The sequence below is a fragment of the Sabethes cyaneus genome, chromosome 3 (genome assembly GCF_943734655.1).
Source record: "Sabethes cyaneus chromosome 3, idSabCyanKW18_F2, whole genome shotgun sequence".
Lineage (NCBI taxonomy): Eukaryota > Metazoa > Arthropoda > Insecta > Diptera > Culicidae > Sabethes > Sabethes cyaneus.
In genome coordinates this window covers 221,538,861-221,552,343 of record NC_071355.1, presented here as the reverse complement: position 1 = coordinate 221,552,343, position 13,483 = coordinate 221,538,861, and the positions used below count along the sequence as shown (strand labels likewise).

General features: G+C 39.2%; 2 protein-coding genes across 2 annotated transcripts; both read right to left on the bottom strand.

Annotated features, from left to right (window-relative positions):
* Positions 1–2,403: 2,403 nt before the first annotated feature.
* LOC128743339 (uncharacterized) lies at positions 2,404–11,394 on the bottom strand. Its single transcript, XM_053839892.1, has 2 exons — positions 11,359–11,394; positions 2,404–4,050 (listed from the first exon to the last, which is right to left on the bottom strand). Exons 1-2 carry the CDS (start codon positions 11,392–11,394, stop codon positions 2,404–2,406), a joined length of 1,683 nt encoding a protein of 560 aa, XP_053695867.1.
* LOC128743340 (cyclic AMP-dependent transcription factor ATF-2) lies at positions 9,310–10,742 on the bottom strand. The gene is made up of 2 exons (XM_053839894.1): positions 9,792–10,742; positions 9,310–9,727 (listed from the first exon to the last, which is right to left on the bottom strand). The coding sequence occupies exons 1-2, from the start codon at positions 10,655–10,657 to the stop codon at positions 9,421–9,423; spliced, it is 1,173 nt and encodes a 390-aa protein (XP_053695869.1). The 5' UTR covers positions 10,658–10,742; the 3' UTR covers positions 9,310–9,420.
* Positions 11,395–13,483: the final 2,089 nt, after the last annotated feature.

Below are 13,483 nucleotides of genomic sequence, written 5' to 3'. Positions count from 1 at the left end.
ACGGTATGTTTAAAATGGAATGGCTACGTAGGCAAGCATTCTGTAAACAATACGGACGGCCGATAATCGTGTGTTCAGCCATTCATTTTTTGCATCCGAATAACTTTCTCGTTTTACAAATCTAAAAACAAATCACGTGTGGAGCTATAAAAAAACTCGTTACGTATTCAATATTTTCGCATGTGTTGCTACTTACGGTTACAGTTGAACTTTTTTCCAATGAACTCAGCTTCAAAACAGATTGGTTTCAATTATCATAATCTAGTTCAGTCTGTATAGCTAACAACAGGACTAGCTGCTAATTTATTGTTCATAATGCTGAACTTCCACTACATATTGTGGCCTAAATATTTACTACGATTTTGTTAACTACTGTACTCTAGATCTTTTGTGTTGCAATCAAGTATTTCGTGAATAGGAACATGCACAGGATTAAGAGATCTGTTCTGTTATTTTATTTGAAATTGCATTGTAATTTAGATTTTAGATTTCTTATACCTACATTTAAATGTATTCTTTATGCAGAAATACAGAAAACATACAATATTAACAGTCCACTGATCTTCGCTGCAATGATGCAAACAGCTCGATATACAATCAAACAAGAATGGAATAATTTTCCACATGGCCTGGCCTGCGCTCGACCGTCACTGCACTGGACTCTATGCGTGAGACAACCGACCAATAGTTGATCCATTATACCAACACCCGGTTGAAAAACAGAAATAACAAAAGCATCCGTTCGATCCATGAAAACTTACTACGTTACTGACGTTCAGATTTATTTATGCAAATAAATCTTCCATCGCACGGTGGTTCAGATGTGAAAATTGATCATTCCATAATTGGCCAGGATCAAGTAGAAAAATGAAATTAATTGATATTGCTTAGAATTATGTTGTATGCTGATTAATACTAATGTAAAGCAATGCTATCCAAAGAGGTTCAAAATTTGATCAAACAAAAATACACGTATTTTTAAAAGATCTTATTAAAAAATAAATTTTCCTTTTTCTAGTTAAATTATTGTGAAATACAGTCAATGAGATTACCCGAATACGAATTTCCGTAGTAAATCCGGCGAAAATAGTACGGAACAATCGTGTTGCCCTCCACACTTCCTTCTTTCCCTCTACCACCAGAGAGCCGGGGTTGCTTTTGCCGTATCAAGAGTCCACTCCGCTGTACTCGCTCTTGGGATAATTACTCGTCGCTAATTCGTTGAGCGTCTCGACACACGCAAGTCGGTTTCAACCTGGTCGAGCCATCTGTCAGATTGGGCCCCTCTATTCCTGTTACCGGTAGGGTTTTTGAAGAGAACGGATTTCACTGCACAGTCGTCCGGCATCCTGGCGACGTGGCCGCCCTACCGTACTCTCCCAACTTTCGCCAGGTGTACGATTGGAAATTCTCCAATCTAGTGTCTGGTTCATACGCCTACACCACTCTCCGCTATCCGTTTGTATTCCCCCAAAACCGAGTCGAATTTCCTTGATTGTTTGTAGTGCTAGATTTAGGTAGGTTGCCTTACTAGGGCCACGCTACCAAGTTTCGTAACGGGGTTGCTATCTTATAGTGCCGAGACAACACAGTGCCTTCTTTCCTGACGGTATATGACCTTAGTTTCCATCGGGGTTGCTTACCCGATCTCCGCTAAGGTTGTCGTTTTTTTAGCAGATTCAGAAAGCCTGCCCAACCAGATATTTCATGGCGACTAAAATGTCTACCGATTTCTCCTTCCGGTTGCCGTAAACCACGGCCGTATTTGAAATCTGTTTTGACATAGGTTTAGTCGTCCGTCATCACGCCATCGAACTTCGCCAGCATTGTCATGTACAGTTTCCAGCATCATGTTTTGGTAGTCTTGTTTTGTCTATCGTCGAGATTTGTAGTCATTGGCTTCCTGTAAGTCCGACTTTCGATTTCCCCCCTCTTCCTGGACTTACCTACACCTATTTCCTTCCAAGATATGATGTACTTGTACTCCTTCCACTTCGAGTGATTATAAAGAATCATTATCTGTGCGTGCGATTTTTTCAATTTTGTCACTTACACTTCTTTCCTTCTCACCCCCTCAAATACAATTCACTTGCTCTCAATCGTCCCAACGAACATTTATCATGCACTACATGCAGATGTTATCTAGCTGATAAAACATGATATAACTAATGATCTAGTACGCATTTCGAACGCGAAAAAACGACTAAAGACAGAATTTGGTTAAACGTCTCATTTGTATGCAGACAGAGGAGCACCGAAAGTAGACAGTCCGGGACAGGCAAATCATATAGGAACAGAGACTACGATACGATAAAAAGACGAACGACGAAATAATTAAAACGTTATATATTTTTGTACATTTGGCATTCAATAGAATTATCAGTTCAGGCAACTATGCTATTCTCATAGGATTATACACTCTGAATCTCCACGGGATCCTCGCAGAAATTCGTCAATTTTCCAGTATGAATTACACTCACTTAACAATTCACTGTCGTTTGTCAATCGTACAACCTCCGGGGAACCATAAAAATCGTAGTCGGATTGTTCGGAGAAACTAGAATACAAATATTTCCCGGTTGCTCGATTGACAATTCTAAAATAATTGCAGTTATCACAAGGTACTAAATGCCAATGTCCTTCCGTACAGGATGAATCCAATTTACATCCTACAACAGTTGGATCTCCATCATCGTTCTCCATCAGGTAGGCATTTATAGCAACGTTTCTAATTCTGAAAGCTTTACCTTCCTCCACAGGTTCAAGCTCGAAGCGATTTTTATCAGCCGTATATCGAGAGAAGCCTATACTCTTACCAGCACTGCTGAATTTAATAAGAATCCGGGATTCATACCGTGAAATTGTGACATGTTTCCAGATGATACCCACTACATTGGGAGGTAAAATGGCTTTCAGATCCACTAGTTCCGCAGCCCGTGACGATTGATGGAATTTCGGATTTTGCATGGTCTTTCTGATGTGGTAAGCAAGAACGAAAATACAGGACGACTTGGAAACTCCTGCTAGACGCATTTCAGTGTGCAGTTCCTGATAGCATATAATACTTTGGTTTATGCAGGGAAGATGAGCAATGAAGTTCAACATATTGCTCAAAGTTTCACACGACTCTCTGTATGCTTGGCGTATCAATTCCAGAAGAAATCGTTCCGAAATGTAAGTGAACAGTTTTGCAAAATGGTTGGCTTCGTCGAAATTAGACTGAATGAGTCGAATAGCGATTTCTTTATTTGCAGCTAAGTCTACCATCAGCAGCTCCAATCTTTCGAGATAGAAATCTTCGAAACTATTTTCATCGCGCAAAACATCATCGATCAAACTGAAGATCATTAATGATTCTACTCGACAAAACATTACCGTACATTTCAAATACTGAACGATGTGTTCACATGCTGTAACGAATGTTTCATTCGAATTAGGTTTTCTCAGATAGTAGTATCCTCTCAAAAATACTAATAGTTCGATCAAATTATCAATAGAATTTTCGAACACTTCCTCGATGATTTGTGGCAGCTGTTGAATACTGTTTTCGAATGAATAAAATTCGTCGAATGCTTTGTCCAAATTTTCATTTTTTATATGGCTAATGCACAACTCTAGTTTATGCTTATTCCTTTGTTTTCGAAAAATTCTGATCTCTCGAATCGTTCTATCTAATACTCTCTGCATGGCCAATAAGGACGGCTCATATTTGATCGCGTCAGCCATATAATACAAGCATTTGCTGTCACTTTGCTCACGAAACTGCTTTTCCAATTCGAAAATACGGCCACCTCGTTTGATCAATTGGGTGTACAGATCTTTATTGACCATGTAAATCCTTCGAAATTGACTAAACAGATAAGTCACGGCATCTTGTAGCTCCTGGAGCTGAAATTTCTTATCGTCGATTGCATTCAACAACTGTAGTTCAACGGATAAAGAACGTCCACTTTCGCCCAAGCGCGATACTCCAGACAGCTGACGGATCAACACGAGCATACGCTCGATCGTTGAATAAATCCGGTCCAGATCGTAAAATGTGTCAATTTTCTCGAGCATCATTTTCAGCAAATTTAGCTGTAAGATAAAAAAAAAACAAGTGAAATATTTAGATGATCATCATCATTAACAAATATTCGAGCGTATCCGAGCAGCTCGAAACTACGCATTTCTTTTCGGTTTGGACAGCGCGGAGGACATCAATCACTTTTACAATCGACAGGAAAAAAACTGAAGTGCGAACCGGCTAAATGACACTGGATACCGAAAAGATGTAGAGTTAGAAACAGCACTTAAGTTTTATAAATTGCTTTTGGTTTTTTCTCCACTAATGACGATGAGTTTTTTCAATTTGGATACGTTTACGTTTGTATTTTATCCCGGACGGTTGATCGATATATTAAAAAATTCTTTTGCTCTTGTGGAGATCACCTTACAGACTATATTCTATAGCAATGCGATTTTCACCCTCATAAAAGTACTTAATTACGAACAGCCTATTTTATTGAAGCAATGTTAATTACTTGACATGAATTAAATTTTAGCCACCAACCTTGAAACTACCCCCACATCATTAATCGAAGGTGAAAATCAAAAAAATTGAACTTGGTACGAGTATGCAAAATTTTACCGCGTTTTCATCTGAGCTACACTGCAAGGTTAACGTGTTGCTTCGGTATGCACACAGTATATTTAACGATGTGTTTATGTTTATCGAGCACGCCGTGGTGGAAATCTTTGAGAGATTTTCCGATCAAAGCACGCGAGCTGCGAACCAATCATCCCATCATCAATCAAGGTATGTTTAGGAACGCTTGTAAGATAATTTTAGAAGCAAAAACACAAAAGCTAAGCTTCACACACCTAGCATAACAGTGAATGAAGAGTGGCTATAGATACTACTTTTTTTCTTAAAAATGCAGTTTTCTAGTACGAATAATCATATCTGGGACACGATTTGATCATCCCTCTGCCATATAGATATACTCCAGAAATCTTAAAAGATAAGATTACAATCCATTGAAGCTCGTTTACCAGACGCATGTAAAATAGCTTGTTTACTTAAAATCGAAAATTTTCTTTCTCTGTAGACTTGCCACAAGCCGCAATCGGTTCGTGTCCATCGGCGATGGGCACTTCATCGTGCAAGCATTTGATGAAAAAATCTGATTCTGACCGTTGAGTGATGGCAATGTTTAAAATGCTTAGCGACGTATATCTAGCACATATTTTCCAGACTGCTGCGTAACTACCGTTTACTTTTTTGCGGTGTTCTGCGGTTTTTAACAAGAATACCTACTTCACTTTAATTTTCCATGTGTACCGGTTCTAGATGAGACACTTAGAAAGATTTCATGAACAAATAAGAAATATCAGGATGCGCATTTCGCAAACTATAACCCATATGTTGCAGTATAATTTTGCAAACATGGAAATCAAGTGAATTAAAATTAGAAATACAAAAACTACTTAATCCTTATCCATTAATCCATCATCATCAAAATTTAAAGAAATTCCTAGACACGGACAGAAATTAATCAGGCGCAAAACCGGTGTGATCCACGATAACTTATCCCTCTTAAAATCAATTACGCAAAAGCAGAATCATAACTCATGTCAAAAACTAAACCAACTATAATGCGTAGATTTATTCCTAGCATAGATTCAGTGACGTTACCCAAAATATGCATACAGAAGCCTTGGGCCGATGTACCTACCAATTAACTATTCCGTTATGCTTCACTGCCGATCGGAATTGTGTTGCGAGTGGGAAAATGCTGTGTAATATGTAACTTTTTGATTTGTTTATTTATAAATACCACCGCGCCCGAAACCGAACTTATTTTAAATAATTTATTGGCTCTAGTGCGGCGACGAATGCTGCACTGGCTGTTGGTACGAATCGCTTTTAATTGTGAATGAACCGGCTTCTAAAACATGACTGTAGTCAAGAATGGCCGAGTCTGAATCCAATGGAAAAACTAAATGGTTTGTGAGAGATTATATGCTCGGAGAAATTTTGCCACTGTGGGCTATATAGCAATAATTATGGATGCAAAAAATAACTTTCTTCGGGACAATAATTTAGCTGACTCTATTTCTCGGCAAGCCCACCTTCGTCCAACATTGATCCACAGAAGTTTCAACAACGTAACGGCTAATAAATCTAAGGCCAAGTGATCAAATCCATATTTACCAAATTAAAAAATTAGATGTTCATAATTTACCAATTGGGTCTATTTTAATCAAGTTAAAATCGCGAAATATTTCATTAAAATTTGTTATCTGTATACTTAGAAATACGGTAGGCGAAAAATTTACCGCTTTTAACTGTATTGAACCAAATTAACCTATAAATAATGACTACAGCTCATTGTAGAGAGGCAAACGCAAATTCGTTATAGTAGAAAATAGCTGAAATACAGCCGACACGATCTAAATTAAATACTCAGGAAACTAAACGTGCGTGTAATTCAAAATCCTAAAATTCAAGGCTGAATTTAATTCCCAATTATTATAAACTTTATTGAACAGGAAAATTATATACGCTCACGCACTTGGCGCTATGTTCCCTACGGCTTGCGAAGATTATAACCAGCGTTTTATTTGTTGCGAATATTATTTCGGAAATCCTTCCCGTTGACTAAAGTCAACAAATAATGTTGTAGCGACGGCCGCCCATTTGGTATAAGTCTATTTCATAACCCATTTGGCATAATCATAAGGGGTCATTTGGCTTAATACTAATTGACAACATCGAAACTCAGCTTTGGTTTATCAAAAAGAATTATATCGATGATATTCATATTCCTTCTGGAAAAAAGGAGTTTAATATTGCATATTGCAATCAACCATTTTGAGTATCGTTAAAGTGTTTAATGTGTTGGGTAATGACTATGGCAGCTAATGTAAGAGTACGGTTTTCCGGACAAACTGATGCGGCTAATCAAAGCTGGAGCGAGTGATCTCGAGTCATTTCGGATCGTGCAGAGGGTTGCAGCAAGGGGATGGACTGTCCTGTATGTTATTCAATATCGCTATTGAAGGTGTGATCCGGCTAGCGGGCATCGAAACGAGTGGAACGATCTTCAGCAAGAGCAGCCAACTCCTAGCCTTCGCAGACGACCCCGACATTATTACTAGAAACCTTGGGACAGCGGAGGTAATCTACGCCAGACTAAAAATGGAGACTAGGAGGATTGGGTTACAAATTAATGCGTCGAAAACCAAATATACGGTAGGAAGAGGCTCCAGAGAAAGCACCGTGTGCTTGCCATGGACAGTGACTATTGACGACGATGAACAGGAAGCGATTGATGAGTTCGTTATTTGGAAACTCTGGTCACGGCCGACAATAATACGAGTAAGGAGCTCCAACGATGCATTCAAGCTGGAAATCGAGCCTACTTTTCCTTCTGCAAGACGCTTCGATCAAGGAGCAAACGCCGCCGCACAAAGCTGACGATGTATAAAACGCTATTCAGACCGGTAGTCCTCTACGGACTTAAGACAGTAACTTTGCTTACGGAAGACATACGTGCACTTGCCGTATTTGAACGAAAGGTGTTGCGGACTATTTTTGGCGGAATACAAACGGAAAGCGGAGTGTGGCGGAGGCGTATGAGTCACGAGCTACAGGCACTGCTTGGAGAGATTCCCATCGTACACCTGGCGAAAGTTGGCCGGCCACGTCGCAAGGATTCCGGACGACTGTGCAGTGAAATCCGTTCTCTTCAAAAACCCTACTGGCACCAGGAATAGAGGGGCCCAACATGCTAGATGGCTCGACCAGGTTGAAGCCGACTTGCGTGTGTCGAGACGCGTAACGAATTGGCGACGAGTAGCCCAGGATCGAGTACAATGGAGAGGAATTCTTGATACGGCAAGAGCCACCCCGGCTCTCGGCTGAATAAGTAAGTAGTGTTGGGTAATTTGTTAATGTGAATTAATAAGGCGTTCCACAAGGCATTAACCTGCGCGCGCTACTGTGTTATGTTTCTAGAAATGGTGCAATTAAAGCAACAAGCTCGAATGTGAGCTTTTATGGGTAGTATTTTGAGCAGGTATATATAATTTAGACGCTTACAGAAAATGGAACTGTCTAAATTATGTACAGCTGCAAATGGGGTCTTTTTTACGAGTAGGGAAATTTCGGAAATCTGCTAAGCACTAGAGAAGATACGGTACTATCAGACACCTGAGAAGACAACTCAGGGTGTGCCGACCCACTAAAACCCTACTGGAATCTCCAGCCTCAATCCTCCCTGGCACCACCTTATCGGTATTACTTCAGAGAGGGGCTATTGTGCTTAACGCACTCTCTTAGATAACTACTGGACTAAATGGTAGTTAGGCTGTTTATTCGCCGTTGATCGGCTATCTAGCGGTTTTGTAGCTCAAGTACAATATGGGTAGCAACCGCATTGACCGCTCCCCAGAAGTCCGAGCTGGAACACATCCTTTGGACTAAGTTATCCGGAGTAGTGTCCTGTCCGCTCACTGCCATCATGTTGCTTCTCGCGCCCGCGAAACGAGGGTATATAAAGAAAGCATGTTCTGCAGTTTGCTCTACTTCCACGCATTCGGTACACGCGGGGGACTCCGCATGCCCGAACTTGTGCAGATACTGTCTAAAACAACCATACCCTGACAGAATCTGTTTCAGGTGGAAGTTTACTTCGCCGTGGCGCCTGTCGACCCACCCGGATAGTTGCGGGATAAGTTGATGTGTCCTCCGGCCTTTTGTGGAATTAGACCATGCTTGCTGCCTTGTGGTCATCGAGGCTGATCTTGTGGTACTCCGTATGACTCTATTTCCATGTTGGTTGAAGCACTCTACGTCCTCGCCAGTGATGATGCCAATAGGCATCATACCCGCTAAGACGCAGATTGCGTCATGTGAAACTGTGCGATACGCCACTCTCAAGTACATGAGACGATACGTGGGGGCAAATGGAGTCTAAAACAGGCTGGTTACCCTACTGAATGTAAAAAGAGCGGATTATCGGATAAACTGACCCAATTGAGCAAGGTTACGATGAACCGAGTATTGTGTGTAGCGCGAGTATCGCGGGGACACTCGAGTCCCCTCGAATCTCGAAGAGTACTACGGGCGGATGATGGGCTTAATATTGCGCTAGAATATGTGAACGGAAGAGTAGACAATAATTTTGGGCCTCCTCCATACTAAACTTATGAATTATGTTAAACGCATTATGGCTCGTTATATATATATAACCAGGTAAGTCGTTATTGCATAAACTCACAGTTTTATTGTTTATAATTAAAAATCGAGATATAGAGTTAAAGTTTTTTAGGTGAAATAATAACTATTTTTATTTAGTATACTAAAGAATACTAAGGAACAGAACAGAACAATCGTGTCTTATACCACCTACAGTGTTATTTGCATCTGCCAAACTATTTTCGTGCAGAATGATAAGCACAGGTTTTTGTTGCAATAGTCGAATTCTGCTCAGTTGTGCACACAACAGTAGCACTCTTTTGCAGTAAGCCTGCCGGTGGACACCTGGTTGGTTGCAGTTGAGTGATTGTGGATGATCCAGCCGTCACTACAAATTGTTTCAAAGATTTCGTAACAGGACACTCCTTGTGTAGAGAGAGTAAGTTTCTTAGCCGAGCTAGTTCCGTTTTTAGTCGATGATTCTCGTCTGTTAGTTCAATATTTTTACGATGTAACGTGTCCTGGTTTTGTTTGACTCTAGTTCTGCAAAAAAACAGTAATAAGAAACAGATTAATCAGGCTTCTGTTTTCGTACAACAAATCTTACCGATATCGTTTAGCAGCCGCTTTCCATCGCTCGTGTTTTTGAAACTTTTCAGTTTTCTCTTCTATTAAGTTTGAACTATGCTCAGGAAGCTGAACTTCTTTTTCATATGAGTTAACCTGAGAATTGTCAGTTTTCGCAGTATTACTGGAATAGTCCGGACTGTGGCTTTTTATCAAATGCTGTTTTAATTTAGCTTTCACTACATTGACGCCGTTATTGGGCTTTATTGATATATTTCCTTCGCTTCTTAAGTTACATGGGATAATTATCACAGATTGTTCGGTTGATGCAAGACATGTTTTCGGTAGTATTTTTATTAAAGGTCTTGTTTTCGTACTATGAGAGCCATTTTGAGCTTCTTGTCCTTTAGTGGAAATCAAATGTTCATGAATCTGGTGAGACTGAACTTTTATAGCATCATCTACAATCAATGTCTCGTCTTTTCGTGAGTTGTTTCTTGAAATGACTAATTTAGATAGTTTTAGACTTTCGCGGCGTTCTAGAAGCGGAAATATATGAGGAGTATGTAACGTGTCATCCGCTTTATGAATTGTTGATTTCACATGTGAAGATTGCTTTTCCTTGCCGCTATCTTCAATATTTACACTTTTTTCTTCAACAGCTCTTCGAAAGGTTTCTTCGAAAGGATTCACATTTTGTAGGTCATCGAATAAGCCAACCTCTTCACACTTTCCAATTAAACGAGTTGGCGTAGGAGTTTGATCGGCAAATATATTTGATTTGTTCGCTATTTCCAGATTCAACAACATATCGTGTTTCTTTCGATGCACAAGCAAATGATCCTCTGTAGCGAAGCTTAACTTACAACCGTCTATTTTACAGGGAAATGGCTTTTCTGCATCCATTGATGGCTAGTATTTAATAAAACATTCCTAATAGTTTCTGAGCTAAGCAACTGATAATTAAGAAACTTTTATATTCTAATTTTAAATGAGCGGACACAATTCAGCAAATTTACGAATTGACATGTTTACAATTTTCATTTGTTGACGTATTGAATGGGCAATCTTCCCCAGAATCGATTTTTATATCAACTACCAAAGAACATACAACTAAAGAATATGATTACAAAATAAATACTAACATAAAATATTATGGACCTAACTTCTGGCATTAAAGAAATGAGTGCGGGTGTGGATATTATAACGGTGCCATGCAAAGTAAATGCAAAGAACAAAGTAGATAAAAAAGACCCATGCTTATATCGCCGTTACTAAACAAATGTAATCGCAATGGTTTGCCTTGGTTGGACGATGTTTGAAACATTTGGGAGGCACGTTTCGATTTTATGCTATGCATAAATCGATTCAACAGGATTTTTGTAAACGATTTTTTCAACTTCGCCATTGCCTACATGTAGGCAATTAGATGTCATTTTCCAATAAGAAAATCTGTAGGGGTGTAGAGTGTATAGATAATTTGAAGAGTTATTTTGGAGATTATAGTCGAGTATCTTTTTACACGGATATATTTCGTGAAAAGCGTGTAAAGAGTAGAACCGTTCCAGTGATACTTGTGGTTGTAGGGTAACCAACCTATTTTGGACCCCATCAGCAGCTGTACATAATTTGGACACTTGCATTTGATTTTGCTGTAAGTGTCTAAATTATGTACAGCTGCTGAGGGGGTCCAAAATACGTTGGTTACCCTAGATCACGTTTTCACTTTTGGATTCTTCACTTATTCAATAAAGTTGACTGCAAAAACACTGAAAAAACTGACAAACGCTTTAACGGGTTACATACTGAAGTCACATTCAACGTGGATATAGTTATATGAATTATCAATTTTTTTACAGTATTTTTATGCAAATTTTGGAATTTACGTGCTAAGCAAATTAGGCATTTTTACGTGATTTTCAAGATTCATTCCGATTTTTGTTTACGCGGAACGTACCCTTCGCGTAAAAGGCGAGAGTTAGAATTTTTAATAAAATCTATTTTGTTCTGTTTTTGTTTAAAATTTTATTTTCCTGGTAACATTTCCGAAGGAGTTCTCGGTAGATCCGTTTTTCTAATGCTATAGATCACCGTGGCACCATCTTGCTCTATCTCCCACTTTCTTGCTCACGCTCATTCTTTCATCTCTCCCTCCTTTCCCTACCTCGTACTCTTTTCTCCAACGTTCTCTCTCTCTCTCTCTCTCTCTCTCTCTCTCTCTCTCTCTCTCTCTCTCTCTCTCTCTCTCTCTCTCTCTCTCTCTCTCTCTCTCTCTCTCTCTCTCTCTCTCTCTCTCTCTCTCTGTCTTGTATGTCTCCGTCTCATTCTCTCTCTCTGCCTTCGATATTTCCTCTTTCTTTCTCCGTCTCTCCATTTCGCACGCTCCTAACTCATCAATACCATTTTTCGATTCTTCTAACCCAAATAGAATCCCGACTGATAGAGATTGTTGGAGTTCGCAATAGTTTTGTATACTACCGAAGTCTGCCGAATAAAAATCAAAATTCAGATTCGGAAACTAGCAACAAGATTTTGCTTGCTTTGCCTTGTTAAAACAAAGAAACATAAAATTGCATAGCACAAATCAAAAGTCGAAGGGAAGTTAACAGATCAATGTTACTCAACTGTATTGGTGCGTTATATAACTTTAGGACAACATCTGTTACCTCTTTGTCATGTAAAAGCATCATCTCGCTTCATTGCGAATTGATTTGAGTTCTCTGCTTTGCATATTTTAGCATTTACACAACATGTTAAATTATTTCGTCAATATGTTCGTTTGTCACCTGATCTAAAGTTACTAAATTAAATTGTTGGATGTAACGCAATGTGATTGTTATTTATCGCTAATATCATTTGATCAATATGTTTTAAATTATTGCATCTCAATGTATCGGCGAAAAGAAAATAATTTATGCTAGTATTTGAACCTGTTGCAATTCACTCAAGTAGGTATATACCAACTCTGTGTAAAAAAACTGATGTAATAACTCCATCTCTGGACCTTAGAAACTGACTTACCAGCAGAGGCAAACATATAACCAGCTGGCAGTAAGCAGTATTTCATTTTAAATATATCGAAGCGTTGGGCTGTGGCGTATCTCATCTTCTAAATAGAAAATTTAGTCAGTAAATATAGTACGCACAACTGTGTTATAATCCTAGAAGCAGCGTGCCTCTAGCTTTAGGTGCCAATACCACACACTTCCATCTGAAAATCGGACCAACGGGAACAACGGTAGGTAACGGAGGCGAACGACAGGGAAAATATTTCGAAATTTTCTCGCTCATTCTCAGCTTTCCTCGAAGTGAAAGATCAATACACTGTCCGCTCTGTGGAGGTAAAAATAAACTTCCAGCACACAGCATATCCATCGAAAAAGCAACGAACGAGCCGAGACGTGTGCAGTGCACTACATTCTAGCCTATTTTAGCTAATCTGACTTTGGACAGACTATACGGTAACATCAATGCAGGCATTTTTGTTAATGAGTGGAGCAACTACTGCCAACAATTTATGATTATTTTCAAGTTGATGTATATTATTTATCTATATAGTGCATTGATATTCTATCATTATTTGTTTTTTATTTGACATGCCATTCAGTCGTGTGAAATTAAAGCTGATTTCACCTAAGCGTTGCGAAGAGAGCACGCAAATAAAGCCTGTTATGTGTTCGCACACTTTTATAAATCATCTGTATGTTCCGGAGTGGCTAAATCTTATATCGA